The sequence below is a fragment of the Euleptes europaea genome, chromosome 1 (assembly GCF_029931775.1).
Source record: "Euleptes europaea isolate rEulEur1 chromosome 1, rEulEur1.hap1, whole genome shotgun sequence".
In the NCBI taxonomy this organism is placed as follows: domain Eukaryota; kingdom Metazoa; phylum Chordata; class Lepidosauria; order Squamata; family Sphaerodactylidae; genus Euleptes; species Euleptes europaea.
The window spans coordinates 22,959,791-22,980,293 of NC_079312.1; the positions used below are offsets into that span (position 1 = coordinate 22,959,791).

The 20,503-nt window shown below is 49.4% G+C and overlaps 1 protein-coding gene across 1 annotated transcript; it reads right to left on the minus strand.

Annotated features, from left to right (window-relative positions):
• Positions 1-132: 132 nt before the first annotated feature.
• On the minus strand, positions 133-20,261 carry TUBB (tubulin beta class I). The gene is made up of 4 exons (XM_056851995.1): positions 20,201-20,261; positions 4,288-4,396; positions 2,342-2,452; positions 133-1,208 (listed from the first exon to the last, which is right to left on the minus strand). The coding sequence occupies exons 1-4, from the start codon at positions 20,255-20,257 to the stop codon at positions 151-153; spliced, it is 1,335 nt and encodes a 444-aa protein (XP_056707973.1). The 5' UTR covers positions 20,258-20,261; the 3' UTR covers positions 133-150.
• Positions 20,262-20,503: the final 242 nt, after the last annotated feature.

A 20,503-nucleotide genomic window follows, 5' to 3' on the forward strand; every position in this document is an offset into this window, starting at 1 on the left:
TGCACCCTAAAAAGATAAGCCTTGAGAAAAGATCGACAGATTAGGCTTAAGGAAGAGGAGAAAGAAATAGAACATGAGATGCAATTTTTTTTTTAATTTTTATTTTGTGCGAATTACTTTTAAATTTTTAAAAATGGCAGCAGATGAACCTCAAGCTTCTTCCTCGGCCTCTTCACCGAAGTCCTCCTCTTCCTCGGCTGTGGCGTCCTGGTACTGCTGGTATTCAGAGACCAGGTCATTCATGTTGCTCTCTGCTTCTGTGAACTCCATCTCGTCCATGCCCTCTCCTGTGTACCAGTGGAGGAAGGCCTTGCGGCGGAACATGGCGGTGAACTGCTCAGAGATACGTTTGAAGAGCTCCTGGATGGCTGTGCTGTTGCCGATGAAAGTGACGGCCATTTTCAGACCACGGGGAGGGATGTCGCACACTGCCGTTTTGACGTTGTTGGGGATCCACTCTACGAAGTAGCTGCTGTTCTTGTTCTGCACGTTCAGCATCTGTTCGTCCACCTCTTTCATGGACATGCGGCCCCGGAAGACGGCCGCCACGGTCAGGTAGCGCCCATGGCGGGGGTCGCAGGCTGCCATCATGTTCTTGGCGTCGAAGACTTGCTGCGTCAGCTCCGGGACTGTCAAGGCTCGGTACTGTTGGCTGCCACGGCTGGTCAAGGGAGCGAAGCCGGGCATGAAGAAGTGGAGGCGGGGGAAGGGGACCATGTTGACTGCCAGCTTGCGGAGGTCAGCGTTGAGCTGCCCAGGGAAGCGGAGGCAGGTTGTTACGCCGCTCATGGTGGCAGAGACGAGGTGGTTAAGGTCGCCATAGGTGGGAGTGGTGAGCTTGAGGGTGCGGAAGCAGATGTCGTAGAGGGCTTCGTTGTCAATGCAGTAGGTCTCATCCGTGTTCTCCACTAGCTGGTGCACCGAGAGAGTGGCGTTGTATGGCTCCACCACGGTGTCAGAGACCTTCGGAGACGGCACCACGCTGAAGGTGTTCATGATGCGGTCAGGGTACTCTTCACGGATCTTGCTGATCAATAAGGTGCCCATCCCGGAACCGGTTCCGCCACCCAGAGAGTGGGTCAGCTGGAAGCCCTGCAGACAATCGCAGCTCTCCGCTTCCTTCCTCACTACATCCAGGACTGAATCGACCAGCTCAGCACCTTCTGTATAGTGGCCTTTGGCCCAGTTGTTACCAGCTCCACTCTGGCCTGTGTGAGAGAAGACATAATAGTTGTGGCTAAGGCGGCCATCACTCCCTCAACTGGCTGCCTCTCAATTAGATTCCCAGCCTGACCCCGTTACATTCATCCAGTACATCTCTGGGAGCCATCAAGATGGATTCTCAAGCTCATCCCTCTCATGACATCTTAAATACCATCACCTGGCCTGTTTGCCAGTTCAACTCACATAATCAAAAATGAAAATCCTAGGAATGTGGCCCAGTGTGGAAAAACAGCACCACTGCATTACAAGGGAGAAGGTGATATCAGTCCCCCAGGCATAAGGAAAGGGTCTACAGTGAAGACAGAAGTTGCCATGTTTATTTATTATTCCAGTTTAATACCCTGCTCTCCCCAGCCAAGACCCCACTGGATGGTCTCTGCCTTAAACCCTTGTTTATAGTGACTAAAGAGCCACCGTGGGACCTCGTGCCCCTATTGGCACAGTTCAGAGGAAATTAGCTCTAAAGATGGGTTTCTAAAGAATACTGAACTTGGCTGTGATCGAAGGGGGTGCAAGCAGAACTTCAGTGCTTGCCTGGGAGAAGGACTGGCCCACCCCCAGCTGTAACATTGCCAAAGTTCAAATAGTGATATCAAATCCAAAAATACAGCATCAAAAGCAGGCATTACACAGTGGCCATCCCAGAAGATCAGCTATTTACATGCCGCCTTTCCTCTTGGCTCAAGATGGCTATCCCAGCATGCCTTGGGAACACTAATGATATGGTGGAAAGGTATAGCTCAGGCACTCCTGAAGGGCCTTATTAGAGACAATTCAGAGATCACCCAAGATCCCTGGTGAACAACCCCCCATGTGACCAGGATCCAGTGGCATTTCAGTCGTCCTGACCCACATTTTGGAGGTGCCTGTCTTACACTTACCCGGTCAAAAGTATCAGTGGTTCAAGTCTAAGCGGCCACTAGGCCTGAGTATCAAAACTGAAGTAGCCATCCCATTGCTACCCTCTTTCCTCACTAACACAAGGACAAATCTGCTCGTCACTTTGTGTGGAGACCATTTGGTCACTAAACCCCATTGGATGGTCTCTGTCTTAAACCCTTTCCCACCACCCATAGACAAAACAATAACAACAATAAAGGGTTGGACTGCATCTTACCAAATACAAAGTTGTCTGGTCGGAAGATCTGGCCAAAAGGCCCAGATCTCACGGAGTCCATAGTCCCGGGCTCCAAATCAACCAAGATGGCACGAGGGACATATTTGCCACCTAGAAAACAAAAAGAAACAGCCAGTATAAATCTGATTCAGACAGACTGATTCGGCATTAAGAGTGTCCCCGGCATCCCTCCAAATCAGGGGTCCCCCAAGATTTTTGAACCTGTGGGCACCTTTTGAATTCTGAGACAAAGTGGTGGACTCAACCACAAAATGGTTGCCACGAGAGGTGGAGCCAACCATAAAATGGCTGCGGCAGAAAGCAGCGCGCATATACAGAGGAAGCCGAAGTGCTGGGGAGAAGAAAGGTGATTTAAAAAAAAAATACACTGGGAAAGAGTGAGAGACTAAAACTAACGCTGGTGGCAGCTGCTGCTGAAACATTTTTATCTGTACAGCCAACTGGATCTCCAATGGCCAAATCAGAAGCCTGCTGGTTAAGAGCCCCATCTGGCCCCACCACACTTGATAAGAACAGATCTTTACTGTGCTGCAGGTCTTACTCCCAACAATGGGTTTGCAAAAATCTACTTTGAGAGTTTGAACAAGTGGGCAAAGCCCTTTTAATCAGGAGCACACAGGCAGAACAAAGTACACAAACCACATGTGTACTTAGTTACTTGTTTTTCAGTTGAGCTAAACGATTTGGAGGAAGCTTTTTTTGTAAGTCAGAAAATTGTGGTTAAGGAGCTGTAACAAGGGAAGCATGTCAGCAGAAATTTGAGCACGTGCCAGTTATTTAAAGAGACTCCTGGGGCACTGTAGGTGGGAGGGGAAAGAAAAGTAAAGGTGTACAAGGGAGTGACAACAGAGTGCTAAAGGCCCACCAAGTCTATTCTTGAGAATAGAATGCGCTTTCACACATTCTGAATAATGCGCTTTCAATGCACTTTGCAGCTAGATTTTACTGTGCGAAATGGCAAAATCCACTTGCAAACGATCGTTAAAGTGCATTGAAAGTGGGTTGAAGATGCATTATTCTGGATTTGTGAAAGTGCCCTAGAGGTCACACATTCCATTGGCCACACGTGCCACAATCCGTCCACAAATCCCCAGTGGTCAGGATGGAAGAAAGAATGGGGTAAAGACTAGAATGAAAAGAACTTGCTGAACCTTACTCTGGCGCATGACGTTTCTTCAGGTACAACCTTACACACATTCAGTCAGACATCTAGAAACATTTTAGCTCCTAAGAGGCTAAGGCTGTTACCGCACTAGGTATTCCCAGCGATGTATCAAGAGTTTGGAAATGTTATAAAAAACATCGCTTTAAAAGGGTTTTTGGATGCCACGGCTAAAAAATGGTTGGAAGACGTCTTCACAGCTAAAGGGGCCAAACAAAGTGCGAACAGTATTTTTTATAACAGTTTCAAACTCTCAATACATCGCTGGGAATACCTAGTGCGGTAACAGCCTAAAACTGGGACCATTTCAGTTGTGATCATTAAAGCTTACTGTATCCCCACACCCGATTACTTGCTGTTACTTTCCAAACTGCCCTTTCCTGATTGGAAAAGTAAAATCCTGCACTCCCCCCAGAGCAAAAGGAGGTGTGGACATGAGCCAACAACAAGGGAGGGGCTTTGGCTCAGTGGTACAGCAACTGCTTGACATGCAGAAGGTCCCAGGGTCAATCCCCGGCATCTCCAGCTAAAGGGACTGGGCAAGTGGGTGATGTGAAAGCCCTCCGCCTGAGACCCTGGAGAGCCACTGCCGGTCTGAGTAAACAATACTGACTTGGATGGACCAGGGGTCTGATTCAGTAGAAGGCAGCTTCATGTGATCACGTGTGAGAGATTATAGAACTAGAAAAGGGAGAACAAGGCCAATATGCCTCATATGAGGAAGAGTGACCCTCCCTAGACCAGGCAGAGCAGGAGAGCTTACCTGTGGCCTCATTGTAGTAAACACTGATGCGGTCCAGCTGCAAATCACTGTCGCCATGGTAAGTTCCAGTGGGGTCAATTCCATGCTCATCGCTAATCACCTCCCAGAACTGTGGGAAACAGAAGAGGGAAGAGGAGTCAGCGTGGGAACACCCCTCAACAATAGAGTTGGCAACTTCACGTTCATTGTTCCATACTCCATGATTACCCGCAGGCAGACGGTACGATACCAGCGCCCACGTTTTCCCTCCCTTCAGTACAGCAAACAAACAATTCCCCAACCCCATTAAGGCCCTTCAAATACTCTCCTAGTCTCGATGGGGTTACTTCGATGAGCTCGGGGCAGAGTTTTAAATGGCCCAGGCAACCATGGAATGAACATCGGACTGGAAACGGTGTTGCCAGTTCCTCCACCACAGTTTTTAGCCACGTCTTCACTGAGAGGCAAGCGGTTTCCCTTGCAGCTATGGTCATGCTGAAAGGAACAAGCCCCCCCTGCCGCCCCCCGGCAGGCTTTTAAGAATTCTTTGTGGGAACAGCTTTAGAATAGTTGCCATATCATCCTAAGGAAGAGTATGGAGCAGCAGCCAACCAATTGCAGATGCTATCTATTATTAAATGAATCATAACTCAGTTTCTAGAGAAGTTACCAGGAATTGGCATGAAAACCACTCTTAAGACTCCCCCTCCCCTGCACACTTTCTCAGAACTGTGCAATGGACAGTGATGAGTGAAATGGGGCTGTGGCTCAGTAGAGCATCTGCTTGGCATGCAGAAGGTCCCGGGTTCAATCCCCGGCATCTCCAGTTAAAGGGACTAGGAAGTAGGTGATGTGAAAGACCTCTGCCTGAGACCCTGGAGAGCCGCTGCCGGTCTGAGTAGACAATACTGACTTTGATGGACCAAGGGTCTGATTCAGTATAAGGCAGCTTCATGTGTTTAAGTGCACTCTACACATGCTCAAATGGGTTCTAAGGTGTAAGTCGAACTCAGGTCAAAAGCCCTAGGGATATTTCTACTCTACTAGGATGTCTTCTGGGTAACCCTGGGCCAGACTCCCTCTCATCCCAACCTACCTCACAGGCCTATGGATAGGACAAAACGGCATAGGGACAACCATGTAGGCCAACCTGAACTTCTTAGAGGAAGGACGCGGTAAAAATGTGAAAGATGCTCAGGTGTACATTTTAGGATTAGGTTGAAAAAGGTACACAGGTGGGGCAGACTAAAACTAAAAGTGTCTACCAGTTTGGAAAGGGGCATCTCTGCACTTCACAACTAGCGTAGTCATGGACCCTTTCTCTTAAGAGACAGTCACGGTTTCCCCCTAAAAGGGCAGACGGGCTGACTCAGCAGCTAACACAAATACGGCCGTGCTCCACTCAAAGGCCAGCCCACTGGCTTTCCCCTAGGCTAGCCCCACAGAAACCTCACACCCTTCCTTCTGTAGGATGCAGGAGTAACAGTATCTCTCCTTTCAATTCGGCTAGGGTGAGAGCTGTGTCAAGGGAACATCCCAGCTTACAGTAGCTTATCATCCTCTGTAGAAACTCCCAGCCTTAAGGTACAAGGAAAGGAGCCCACATGGTGCAGTGGTTAGGAGCAGTGGACTCTTAAATCTGGTGAACCGGGTTGGTTTCCTCCGCATGATGCCAGCTGGGTGACCTTGGGCTAGTCACAGTTCTCTCCGAACACTCTCAGCCCCACCTACCTCACAAGGTGTCTGTTGTGGGGAGAGGAAGGGAAGGTGATTGTAAGCCAGTTTGATTACTCTTAAAAGATAGAGAACACCGGCATACAAAAAACAGCTCTTCTTCCGGAGTGCCATATATCCTTGCCTACTGGAATCTACTAGAAGAGTGATTTTTGGAAAATTCTCCCCCTTCAGGGATCCCTTTCTATGCAGACGTCTCTACCACAAAGCACCAGCAGAGGTGGCAGAAGGCTGAACACATCAGCAACTGAGCATCCCCTCAGGCCTCAGCAGCGCATCCAAACTATGCCCTGGAACGCCCTTCCCTCTCCCCGTTGCAGGGAAAGCAAAGTTCCTCCTAAAATACCAGTTGCCTGTTGAACATGGCTGGCTACTGGTACTTTAGAGAAAGCTTACAAGCAGTTCTTCAAGGATAAGATCAGTTCTAGCAGGCAAATGTGGAAGGCACAGCGCTGGTTAGAACATCAGACTAAAATCCAGAAGACTCCAGGACTGAATCTGCATGCTGGGTAATGTTGGGCCCGTCACTCACTCTGACCTGCCACACAGGATTGTTGCGAGGATAAAATGGAAGATGAAACAGATCTCTCCCCAATGGGGAGATAAGTTGAGTTACAGGCAAATGGAACGAAGGTACATTTAAAATTTAGGGACAGGAATATCAGTGTCCCAACACTACACTGAAGAACAGAGCAGGAACTCCCAAAATGCAGGCTTAACTGGAAAGGCAGAGGCATATACGGGTGACAGGAGAAACAGGTGTTTGAGGTTTGCCACTCAAAACCCTCATCGTTCAGACTTGACCCGCGCAGAAAAGCAAACGGCTCAGCATGTTTCCAGTCCTCAGTGAGTTTTATGCAATGCCCCAAAAACAGTAGTAGGGGCAATAAAGTAATCCTGCTGACTGGGGTTTTAGGAAAGCTGTGCCTTATTACTATTTACTGTTCACCCACACTTTGCCCTACCTGAAAGCACAGGGCCACTTCATGAAGGGCCACTTCGTGAGCTACCAACCTAGCCAATTTCATAAGGGGTTTGTGACGTGTACTGACATTAAGGATAATCCACTCAGCTGCTCGAGTGGGATTCTCAAAGCCTACATTGGCAACATTCTTAGGACAATTCACAGTGGGTAGCCATGTTAGTCTGTCTACAGTAGTAGAAAAGAGCAAGAGTCCAGTAGCACCTTAAAGACTAACAAAAATATTTTCTGGCAGGGTAGGAGCTTTCGTGAGCCAGTTTCTTAGGACAGTTATTGCGTGATTCTTAGGACAGTTATTGCATTTGCCAATGTGAAGAGAACACACACACACTGTCCTGTTAACCACCCAGCTAGGAATGGGACCGATGGAGATCCTCTCGAGGACTGTAGCGTGCCTCCTTCCCTCAATCATCCTGGGCATTTTTAAGCCAGCTGCTTGGAGGACGTCACAGACGCGCCAAGAAGTTTCCAACGACATGGGCTGAACAGATGGCAAAGGGACCGAGGTTAAGCTGCCTGCATCCAGCCTCTGCGGATCAATTCCTCGCTGGGGATTACACTTCCTTCTGTGAGCCAGTGATTCCTAGGGGGGTGAGGTGGGGGAGTTTGTAGTGTCCAATCAGACCAAAGGAACCAGACAGCCAAGCAACCCTTAGGGCATTGGAGGTGATACCCAAGTCTGGAAAAACTCATTCTAAAAAGAAATCCCACTATTTATTAGCACCAAGTGGCTGAACCTTATAATGAAATAATAGTCGCTATTCCAGTAAGCCCTGACCTGGATGGCCCAAGCTAGCCCGATCTCATCAGATCTTGGAAGCTAAGCAGGGTCAGCCCAGTTTAGTACTTGGATGGGAGACCACCACGTCCAAGGTCGCTACGCAGAGGCAGGCAATGGCAAACCACCTCTGTTCATCTCTTGCTTTGAAAGCCCAACAAGGTCACCATATCTGCTGTGACTTGATGACAAAACCACCACCATTCCAGTGCACATTTCCTAAAATAAGATGTTCTATGAACTTTCCAAAAAGTCTAGATAGAATATGACCAGAGGGGTGTCGTTGGGAGAGGGTTTTTTAAATAGGGCATGATAAACAGGGGACTAGACATATCTTATTGATTGGACAAGGCCTGGATTGGTGGGGAGAAGCATTGGTGGGGAGAGGTTTGCTGCTGTTCAATGCCCCGCATGCCATGTTTGGAATGGAGCAGGTGAGGCAGGAAGAGGACTTTCTAATGTCCTCCTTCCCACCCTGAACAGCAACTGAGATTCTGACACAGACCTTCTGTCCCCACCCCCTGCCCTATAACGCAGCTTCACCACAGGCAAACCAGGCTGAGTCACAGAGGCCCAGATTCAGAGGCTTGCTGGGTGACCTTGGGCCAGTCACACTCTCTCAGCTTAACCTACCTCACAGGGTTGTTGTGAGGATAAAATGGAGGAGAGGAGGATGGTGTGAGCTGCTTTGGGTCCCCACTGAGGAGAAAGGCACGGAAGTATTTTTTTTCACACCATGCATAGTTAAATTGTGGAACTCCCTGCCCCAGAATGTGGTGATGGCTGCCACCTTGGAAGGCTTTAAGAGGGGAGTGGACATGTTCATGGAGGAGAGGGCTATTCGTGGATAGTAGTCAAAATGGATACTAGTCAGGATGCATACCTATTCTCTCCAGGATCAGAGGAGCATGCCAAATATATTAGGTGCATTGGAACACAGGCAGGATAATATTGTCGAAGGCTTTCACGGTCAGAGTTCATAGGTTCTTGTAGGTTATCCGAGCTGTGTGACCGTGGTCTTGGTATACCAAGATACCAAAATACCAAGACCATGGTCACACAGCTCGGATAACCTACAAGAACCAGGCAGGATAATGTTGCTGCAGTTGTCTTGTTTGGGGGCTTCCTAGAGGCACCCAGGTGGCCGCTGTGCGAACAGACTGCTGGACTTGATGGGCCTTGGTCTGATCCAGCATGGCTTTCCTTATGTTCCTATCAATGAATTAAATTACCCTATTCTCTCCAGGATCTGAAGAGCACGCCTAATGTATTGGGTGCTCTGGAACACAGGCAGGATGGTGCTGCTGCACTCGTCTTGTTTGGGGGCTTCCTAGAGGCCTCTGGTTGGCCACTGTGTGAACAGACTGCTGGACTTGACGGGCCTTGGTCTGATCCAGCATGGCTTTCCTTAGGTTCTTACCCCTTCAGATTGGGGAGGGCAGGGTAAAAGTGCAATAAAATAAATAAATTATATGGCAGATGTTGAAATCGGGGGTCAGATGAGAAACTTCTGAAGGTCAGGACTGACCCCCTAGGGGGCCGCCAGCAGGCAGGCAAGTGAAGCACCAGAATACCTGGATCCACTGGGAACAGAGAGACTTTTAAGGTGTTCAGAAGCAAGTTTCCAGCATCTAGCACCGGTGGAACAAGAAAACGTGTGTAAAAGCTCTCCGCTGCCTAAGCCACTGAGCAGCCTGGGTTGATTTTCTAGTGCTGGAGCAGAAGATTAATGCCAGGAGCAGACGTCACCTTGAGGGGCCCTCCCCCAGTTTTCCTTATCAACACTGTCATGCAGACCTAGAGGTCGGGGCATCAACAGCCATCTCTCTCCCCCACCCTTTGTATATCCAACTTTGTCTGCTTCAGAGGATGAGTCATCCCGTCTCTAAGAGATGGTGAAGAGAGCAGAGTCCACTGAATGGGGGCGGCGGGGGGAGGATTGCATTTGCTTCAGAATAAGCTGACACAGAGCCTCCGCTGTCCTCAATTCCAGGCTTCCCTCCGATAGGCTGCTTGAGAAATCAACCCCGCAGGGAAGGGGCTGCTTCCCAGACCCATCTGTCCGGACCTTGGAATGAACAAGCCCGCCCTAGGAAGCCATCTCACGCGACGGGACGACAAGACTCCCATTTTCCATCTTCGAGGAACGCCTAGACTACAGCTGTGGTGGGGAGGGCAGCAACACATTCCAAGCATTTTTCTAGGCCTGGGTAATGGTTGACTGGAAGGCCAGAGAGGCTTGGAAGCAGTTCTCCTTACAGGCCTGCTCTTATGCCCGCCAAGGGATCCCGCTATAAAAAAGAAGAAGAAAGGACAGCTGCCGGGAAGGAAAACGCCACCCCCCTCAACTTGCAACTAAAGCCCTAGCAAGGCTTCACCCCACAACACAAACTCGGCAGAGATGCAATCCAAGGCTCTCTCGTCCTGTCTGAATCCACAATTGCCCTAATGACAGGGAAGCAAGACCCTTGGCTTCATAGCAGAGCTTTGCTCTGGTTAGACCTCACCTAGAGTATTGTGTTCTGTTTTGGGCACCACAGTTTCAGAAGGATGTAGACAAGCTGGAACGTGTCCAGAGGAGGGCAACGAAGATGGTGAGGGGTCTGGAGACCAGGTCCCGTGAGGAAGGGTTGAAGGAGCTGGGTATGTTTAGCCTGAAGAGGAGAAGACTGAGAGGGGATAGGATAACCATCTTCAAGTACTTGAAGGGCTGCATTATGGAGGAGGGTGCAGAGTTGTTTTCTGTTGCCCCAGAAGGTCGGACCAGAACCAACAAGTTGAAATTAAATCAAGAGTTTCCGTCTAGACATTAGGAAGAATTTTCTGACAGTTAGAGCGATTCCTCAGTGGAACAGGCTTCCTCGGGAGGTGGTAAGCGCTCCTTCCCTGGAGGTTTTTAAGCAGAGGCTAGATGGCCATCTGTCAGCAATGCTGATTCTATGACCTTAGGTGGGCCATGAGAGGGAGGGCATCTTGGCCATCTTCTGGACATGGAGTAGGGGTTCACTGGGGGTATGGAGGGAGGTAGTTGTGAATTTCCTGTATTGTGCAGGGGGTTGGACTAGATGACCCTGGTGGTCCCTTCCAACTCTATGATATTCAAGGTCAGGTCCCCAGTTTCCACTTTGATCTTTTCCTCCTGCAAAACAATCACAGGATTGTTGCCTACCCCTACTCAGGAGGAAGGCGCAGGGCTCAATTGGACTCCTGGGAAGAGGCCACATGTATTCTCTGGCCCCTAGCAGGATAGCTGATGCCAAACCACCATTTAGGGCCTCTGCACTCCCACCCCCCATTACACATACATCCATTACTTTCTTCCCAGGCAGAGGACTCTTTAAAGCACTCCTCTCCAGAGCTAACAGCAACACATTCACTTCTGGAGCCTTGCTATGTCCTCTGTTAAGAATGAATACTGCACAGTGGCTCTGCCACAACCTCTTATTGTTGCTCACACTAGAACAGGAGAAGTCATTCATTCTCACCAGAGCAGAGGGGGCTAGAGGTCTCTGCCCATCTTCTGTGCATGGGAGGGAGTCTGTGGACAAAATCACCCCTGCTGGCTTCTTAGAACATAAGAAAGGTCATGCTGGATCAGACCAAGTTCCATCCAGTCCAGCAGTCCGTTCCCACAGTGGCCAACCAGGTGCCTCTAGGAAGCCCACAACACAAGACCACTGCAGCAGCATTGTCCTGCCTGAGTTCCACGGCACCCAATATAACAGGCATGCTCCTCTTATCCTGGAGATAATAGGTATGCATCATGACTAGTATTCATTTTGACTAGTAATCATGGATAGCCCTTTCCTCCATGAACATATCCACTCCCTTCTTAAAGCCTTCCAAGTTGGCAGCCATCACCACATCCTAGGGCAGGGAGCTCCATCCAGCACAGTGTAGTAGTTAGTGTTGGACTACAGTCTTAGAGGCCCAGGTTCAAACCTACACTCTGCCATGGAAGCTTGCTGGGTGGCCATGGGCCAGTCTCTCTGAGCCTATCCTACCTCTTGGGGACAAGAGGATAAAATGCAGGAGAGAATAATGTTGTAAGCCATACTGGGTCTCCATTGGGTGGAAAAGCAGGATGAAAGTGTCTAAATAAAGAGGGGAAGACCCTTTAAAATTTTACATAACATTTAGGGATCTACAGCAAGTAATCCACAAGACCAATTCTGGATGGCACACTCTAATCCTCACAACAGGCATCTACCTCACCAGGTGTCTGTTGCGGGGAGGGGAAGGCTATTGTAAACCGCTTTGAGACTCCTTAAAGGTAGAGAGAAGCAGGGTATAAAAACCAACATCTTCTTGTGGGGTTACCTTTCTGCCCCCTTTGGGCCCACCCGTTTGAAGCTCAAGTGACCAAACCCAAATTAGCACACGGGAATACCAGAACAAGGGACTGCAGCTATTCTAAACTAGTTTACAGCAACCCAGCGGCTAAGAGGCTTAGCTGGGAGCCTGGGAGCCCCGGCCTTCTGCTAGGAACTCAGTAGGTGGCCTTAGGCAAGCCATTTTGGGCAATAAGGGGGGATTAGAATACTGACCTAAATTACAGAGCTCGTTTGGAAGGATTACCAAGATAAAAACACTAGAGCACTACATAAAATCCTAGCCATCCTCTCACATGCATGTGTGTGTGCATGCACACGTGTGTGTGTGTGTGTGTGTGTGTGTATAGATACACACACACACACACGTGCAGGTCTTTTGGTGGCTGATGTCTCAGTGTGGTGTAGTAGTAGTAGAGCCAGTGTGGTGTGGTGGTTTGGAGCAGTGGACTCTGATCTGGAGAACCGAGTTCGATTCCCCACTCCTCCACATGAGCGGCGGAGGCTAATCTGGTGAACTGGGTTGGTTTCCCCCACTCCTACACATGAAGCCAGCTGGTTGACTTTGGGCCAGTCACAGTTCCCTTCAAACTCTCTCAGCCCCACTTACCTCAAAGGGTGTCAGCTGTAGGGAGGGGAAGGGAAGGTGATTGTAAACCGGTTTGATTCTTCCCTAAGTGTTAGAGAAAGCTGGTGTATAAAAACCAACTCTTCTTCACATATATATCTTCTGGTTGTTGATGTCATATATATGACATCATATATATGACATCAACCATCATGTTTTCAAAATCCCTCCCTACAGGTCAGGGAATATATAACCTATTTTAAGGTATCATTTTGTCCACATGGATTACTAGAAGAGTGGATTAAGACTTAAAATTAAGGAAGCATTCTTGCTGGTCTGACCCCGTTCCTCCCACAAACCATTCCTCCCACCCTACCATAAAGGAGTCCCTATTAACACCCTTGGGACCACTTGCACAAAACCACTGATGCCGTTTAACTCAGCTGACCGAAGCTAAAGGCTGCAAAATACAACAATATTCGAATGGCGCCTTAAAAATAAAACAAAAACACATTTATTTCAATATGAGTTTTATGAGTCAAACAGCTATGAATCAAAGGGAAAAGTTTAAAAAACATGCTCAGTAAGGCAAATCAGCATGCAGCGAATGACAGATCTGAGCATCACGCAATTAGTGAAAGCCCTACACAGGCAATCTAAACACAATTCTCTATTTTAAGCTACACGGTCTCGCAGACAGAAGGCTAAATTATCGAGGGCATGGGGAATTCCCATACTAAGAACCAAGAGCAAACAGGAATTATATTCCCCACCCTGTATGAAGCATTGTGAGAATACCCCAAAGATCTTAACTGCTCTTTCCAAGAAAGGGCTGTGGCTGAGTTTGTACAGCATCTGCTTGGTATGCAGAAGGTCCCAGATTCAAGCCCCGGAATTGCCAGTTAAAGAGACTAGGCAGGAAGGTGATGTGAAAGATCTCCGCCTGAGACCCTGGAGAGCCACTGCTGGTCTGAGTGGACAATACTGACTTTGATGGACCAAAGGTCTGATTCAGTAGAAGGCAGCTTCATGTGTTCAAGGAGGCATTAGTCATGCAGCAAAATGGGTCAAGGGCTACTCTGGCAACACTTGCATGAACAAGGACTTGTTCAATTAGGGATTATAAGCACAAGGAGGAATTGTAATAGCAGCCGTGCTGGATCAGATCAGTGCTCCACCTTGGTCTTCCAGAGCATCTGGTTGGCAGGACAAGGAGCAGAGCAAAGAGGCCAAGGCCTTGCCCTGCCATCACCTGAATTCAGAGATTTGTACGTGTGTGAAGTGCCATCAAGTTGCAACCAACTATAGGGTATCAAAGCAAGAGATGTCCAGAGCTGATTTGCCTTTGCCCGCCTCTGCGTAGCGACCCTAGACTTCCTTGGTGATCTCTCATCCAAATACCAACCAGGGGCTGCATAGCTTCTGAGATCTGGCTAGCCTGGGCTATCCAGCTCGGGGCATTCAGAGATGTACTGCCTCTCAATATAATCCTTTGACTAGTAGCCATTGGTGGACCTCTCCTCCACCAATTCCCTTTAAAGCCATCTATGCTTGTGGTCAACATTCCCTCCACTCGCAGTGAATTCAATAAACGGGACTGTTATTTAGGCAACTGGCCCCAATACTTCAGGCAGGGGGAAAAAATGCACATTTGGGAGAAGATAGGCAAAGAAGACCATTTTAGTCACTGTCTAGAATGGTTTCCTTGTTATACCCCCAGAATCAATAGCCCTGTTATTGCTGCAAAAGCCTAAGCATAATATAGCCTTGTCTTTGGGGGGAGGGAAGAGAGTGTCACTATAATACCATACCAGGGAAACTGACTTTTTAAAAGACGGCTACCTGTGCCTTGTTTTGTATTGCTACTGCGCATGCCAGCCTCTTTTAAAGCCTCGCTTTATGATAAGGAGTAGAAACAGTTTCAAGAACCGCACTCTTTGCAGAACTCCCCCCAAAATTAGGACGTTCAAGGCCATTTTACACAGTGCATTTCTAGGCACATGTTGACCTTAGGCAGATCATAAGAGGGAGGGCATCTTGGCCATCTTCTGGGCGTGGAGTAGAGGTCATTAAGGGTGTGTGTGTGGGGGGGGATGTATTTGTGAATTTCCTGCATTGTGCAAGGGGGTTGGACTAGATGACCCTGGTGGTCCCTTCCAACTCTATGATTCTATGAAAAGTGGACCATGCCAGGCAACGTGTCTATCAACGCTACTCTCAGGGCCAGGGATTGTGAAATGTGGGGCTTTGCGGCAAGCCCAGGACTGGTGCCACGAACCACAGTGAGGCTCAACAGTCCTGCAGTTCTGCCCTACTGAGATGGTGGGGATTGCTAACGGATGCAGTGACACCTTTGCAAAAGGAGCAATACAGATTTGACGCTTTCGAACCGTGCGTGTCACTGTTAATTTAAACCGAAATTCTATTTAAAAAAAAAAAACTTTCCAGAATCACAAGAATGGCTGTGGCAATTGCTTACTGCAATCTAAAGATCTGCTTTAAATTAAAATGCCCTGTGGCCGATGCCAAGAAAAAAAATTCTGGCTGGCCTGGCCAAACACACCCTAAGGCGCTGCAGAGCCATAAATTTAAAGATGGGGTGGGGGAGAACGACTTGGTCTGGTCTCCCTGCCGCAGACGCCACCAGGCTCCATCAGCAGTAAAAAAAAAAAAAAAAAAGGACCCAGGCAGACTCCAAAGACCGGCCATATTCCAGAGCGAGGGCAGCTCTGAAACAAGGGGGTGCTCCCTCATACTGCAGGAAGATGCAACAGCACCCAAGCAGAATCCTCTTGCACGGCGATGCTCTTTATTCATCAGGTGCCAGCAGAGACGTGCAGCTACGCCCCCCTGCATACTGAGGCATCTATGCAATGTAGGTCATGTGGAGGTGAAGGAGGGTGGGGCAGCACACAAATATCCAGATCCTTCTTTGGAGCAAGCTAGACTCTGGCAAGAGCTAAAGATCTTCCTTCTTTTTCCCTAGGAAAAGTACTATTTTCAGCGGATGGATCTACCACCTTATCGCCTTTGAGCCTCATTCCTTAGCACTACTCTGAATGCTAGAGAACAGCACGCCAAAGCTGAAGGGACCCTTCTTCCATTTGATAAATTCAATATCCAGCCCAAGCAAGAAACAGAAAAACCAAGACAAGGGAAGAGAGCAGAAAAATGGAACAGCAGAAATGTGTTAAATGGGAAGCATCTCCAGGGGACCTTTAAAATATTATAAAGCCCTCCACATTCATATTCTCCCAGTTGCTTTGAGTCATGCCAAAGCCACACCTGAAATCGAACAAAGGATCTGAGGCATCAAACTTCCAACACCATTTCAGTCCTGCTGTAAAGTATCATCACTTCAGGAACAAGAAACTGGTGCCCTCAAACTATTTAAGCTGATTTATTGATCCCCAAACAGGATAATAAAACTTTCACTCTGGCCCATCTCAATGTTCTTCCATCTGCTTTATTAGAAGGGACAGCATTGGATTTTTGCTGAAGTGGGTTTATTTTATTAATATCATACAGATCTTGGGTCCGAAGCTCTCTCAAGTTGGGCAGATCTTTTAAAAAAATTCATCGTTTAAGGCAGCAAGTATAGATAAAATGGTTCTTGCTGAGATTGGTATAGCTATGCACAAGCTTTGGAGAGCTCCCAACTTCTGAATTCTGTTGTATCAGTTTGCACCCTTTCTGACAGCAGAATATCTTACTTCCTTCACCTTCCATACTTTGGACTCATACCAGCTACACCCTCTAAAGCAGCGTTTCTCAACCTTTTTACCCTTACAGAACCCTTGAAATAATATTCATGTCTCATGGAACCCCAACTTAGGATTACATACAATTTACATAGGATTAACCTATTTATCACCATTTCTCGCAGAACCCTGGTTGAGAAACGCCGCTCTAAGGATTCTTCCTCAAACTTTCTCCTGTATCGCATGCCCTTTATATTCAACATTCGGATGTGGTCAAAGTGGGATTCCCCACCCCACGCTGGAGCATCAGGTATAGAAGAGCCAACCTTATACACAGCCAAAAATGTCTTAGGTTCAGGGCAGAGGCTGAATGGCACCTCGGTCATCTCTCTTTCTCAGCCGCGCTGCAGGGCCACCCCTTAGAGCATCCACTCCCTTCAAGCTAGGCTCTTGGGGGGGGGGGAAGTGCTCGAGTAAAGGCGCTCCTCTCCCACACCTGCATACTTCAGAGCAGACCCATCCATCTTAATAAGGCTTCTCTTTGGGGAGGGTAGGCAGCTGGTTGCCTGCAGCCACCATGCAAAACCATTAAGTCTGGACCCGAGCCAATTCAAGAACAAAACGGTGAGCCACGTGCCGGCACTAGGGCAGAATTCGGCACTAGGGCAGAATTCGGCAGGCTCAGAAACCAGTTCAAGAAAAACGGGGGGCTCGTCTCTCATTTCCTCCGACTGCTATTCGAGCAGGCACCAAAAATAAAAAAAGACAAAGGAAAAGAGCTGAAGATGAGTCTTCACTGCCATGTAAGACAAAGCCAATGGCTCTATTTCCATGTCTCTTTCTGCCAGAGAGTAGGGCAAGAGAGAACTGCAGCCCCCCGCCTCTTTCCCCCATGAGTCCCACCCAGTCAGCAGCCATTACAGGCACAAAAGGCCCACGAGCGGTCAAAGGGAATCCAGCCAAAACCTTTGTAAAAATATTTCAAGGCCAGGGGAATAAGGGAGAGCCCGAACTGGGATTTGGGGGTGGGGTGGGGAATCAGCCAGCCTTGCCAGATCAAGACCTTTAAAGGCTGCTGGAAGATGGGACCGAGGGAATCCTGCTGCCATGTGCTGCTGCCTGCCAGCAGACAAAGAAGAGGGGAAAAAAGATGGTGGGCGGGCGAGGAGGGGACGGGCTCTTTGGCGCCAGAAAAAAGGCATCCGCTCAGCAGAAAAGAGTCAGAAAAATCACTGCCAAACGAGAATCACATCCAGAAAACCCAAGTTTTTCTTGGCAACATTGAAAGCCACCCTTGCTACAACGGGCGGCTGTTCCCCCCACCCGCCCATTTTCGCAAACAAAGCCAACACATGGGGGGGGTGGATCTTCAAGAAGATCTGTCTCTTTTCTAATAGACAACCACAGCTTAGCATTGGCATAATGTTGCATTAACCTATTCTATGAATCGCCACAATGTAACACATAAAGGGGGCGGGGAGAGAGACAAATCTTTCCCCAGCCGGAACACAAAGGAATCTAGGGAAGGCAGGATTTAGTGTGCAGGGAGCGATCAGAGCTCTGCGAGGAGCCCCTCCTAAATCTATACATTATAAGATCGAAGTTAAACAATTTAAACCAGGCTCTCGCTGATCTGTTAGGGGGGGGCGGCGGAGGGAGTGGTTTTTCCATGCTTCAGCAACACATCTATCCCTCCCCTTACTTCGTTATAAAATATCCACCCTTGTAAATACAATGGAGATGCTAACCCCAAAAAAAGTTTCTCGTTTTTTTTCAGTGCAACAGTAGCGATTTTAGAGAGGCTGTTTCGTCGCCAGGAGCGGAGCCGCCGAAGCACCTTTTCCGCCCCCACTAGCAGACAAAAATCCATTGCCCATAAATAAGCAGTCGTAAAAATAAAACGCAAGCGCTCGAATATCCACCACCCATCTTAACAGTGTATCCCATCACCATATTATACATTGTAATTATAATGGCTGTATGTGCTCTTTTTGTATCTTTGTATTTTTGTTTTTTATGATTTGCTTTATATAATTTGTTTTCTTGTTGTTTTTTACTTTAACAAAAAATAATAAAAATTTATTTAAAAAAAATGCAAGGAGATGCTTTGAAAGCCGCCGGCGCCATTGAAAAGCAGACTAGGAAAACCGGGTGGGGCGTAGAAAGGCAGGGAGGAAAACGGGACCCCCACCAAGCGGATCACGCCTGCCTAGAAAACGCTGGGAGTCGCCAGAGGCTCATGTGGCTGCATGGGGAAGTAGGCATGGGGCTGGATCCCCCTGCAAGGGGGGCCGGCCCGCCCCCCTTCTCCTTTCCCGGGCTGTGCCATGTGCAAAAACGCATGTGTGTGGGGGGGTTGGTTTCCGCCTCGGGTTTGCCGCTCTCTAAAGCCACATTTCCCCCATCTGAATTGTCAAAACTCAAAAATGAGCCCCCTTGCAGAGTTTTGAGAATTCGGATGGGGGGGGGAAATGTGGGTGTAGAGCGCAGCAAACCCAAGGCCAAACCTCCCTTGCATCAATGGCCATTGTTGAGTTTTGAGAATTTGGATGGGGAAAAATGTGGGTCTAGAGCAGCAAACCCAAGGCCAAACCTCCCTTGCATCAATGGCCATTGTTGAGTTTTGAGAATTTGGATGGGGAAAAATGTGGGTCTAGAGGAGCAAACCCAAGGCAAAACCTCCTATGCATCAATGGCCATTGTTGAGTGTTGAGAATTTGGATGGGGAAAAATGTGGGTCTAGAGAGCAGCAAACCAAGGCAAAACCTCCCGTGCATCAATGGCCATTGTTGAGTGTTGAGAATTTGGATGGGGGAAAATGTGGGTCTAGAGAGCAGCAAACCCAAGGCCAAACCTCCCGTGCATCAATGGCCATTGTTGAGTTTTGAGAATTTGGATGGGGAAAATGTGGGTCTAGAGAGCAGCAAGCCCAAGGCCAAACCTCCCGCGCATCAATGGCCATTGCGACCTTCTCCCCATAAAAGGAACCCCAGCTTGTTCCCCCTTTACCCCCCCCCCCTTGGTTTCAAGACGAGGCCGCCCGCCTTTTGTTCCGCGCTTCCGGGGCCCCTTGCAAACCCCCCCAAGCCCCCCCTCCGCGTGCGCTCGCTGCTGCCTCTTGGGCGCTCAACCCTACGCGCGCCGTTAGTTGGTCGGGGGAAGCGGGCGGGGATCCTGGCTTCGCCCCGCCACAAAGACACGGGGTGGGGGAGGCAAGACGGCTCTCCAGGCTGGCTCGCCGACGCGCACGGGCGGACGTCGCCGGTTTGCAACCGCGGCTCGCTGGGCAAGGAAAGACCCCCGGGCCCCCAGGACGCCTTGGGAGGGGATCTTCCACGGGTCGGCAAAGCGGACGTCTGAAAACGCGAGCGGACAAAAGGGATCGCCCCGCCCCAGCCTTTTTTTTTTTTTAACCGGCCGACGGCAGCACTGCCTAGTGGCGACCCGCCGACCAAGCCACGCCACCTTCCCCCTCGATCGCTGCCGAAAGACGGGGGTAATTCGCAGCGGGGAGCCGCGTTTAGTCGGTCTGCAGTAGGAGAACAGAGCAAGAGTCCAGCAGCACCTTCAAGACTAAAAAAATAAGATGGGGGGGGGGAAGGGGACCGGGGGGAGAAACAGCGCCACGATCTTTCCCAATTTTTTTCCCACCGCGGCCATGTGCGATACTGCAGGACTTCCGCTTTGCCACCGTGGCACGGCTGCAAGCGCCGGTTTCATGCTCTGGCCCATCGCCTCCCTAACGGGTTGCTTTTGCACAATGCCGTCCTACCGCGCCATTCACGCCGGGGGGGGGAGGAGGAAGGGGGCGTGGGTGTGTGCAGAGAATGCCATCCTCACCTTGGCACCGATCTGATTGCCGCATTGCCCGGCTTGGATGTGCACGATCTCCCTCATCTTGCCTGGCTGCTTGGTTGATTGATTGGTTGGTTGGTTGGTTGAAGGGCTTCACGCGGCCGGGAGCGCAGAACGCGGCGGGGCTGGAGGTTCTCGCCTTCGAACGCGGCGGGGCTGGAGGTTCTCGCCTTCGAACGCGGCGGGGCTGGAGGTTCTCGCCTTCGAACGCGGCGGGGCTGGAGGTTCTCGCCTTCGAACGCGGCGACCGCAGCGGAACGTTCCGAAGAGGCGGCGGGGCGAGCTCGA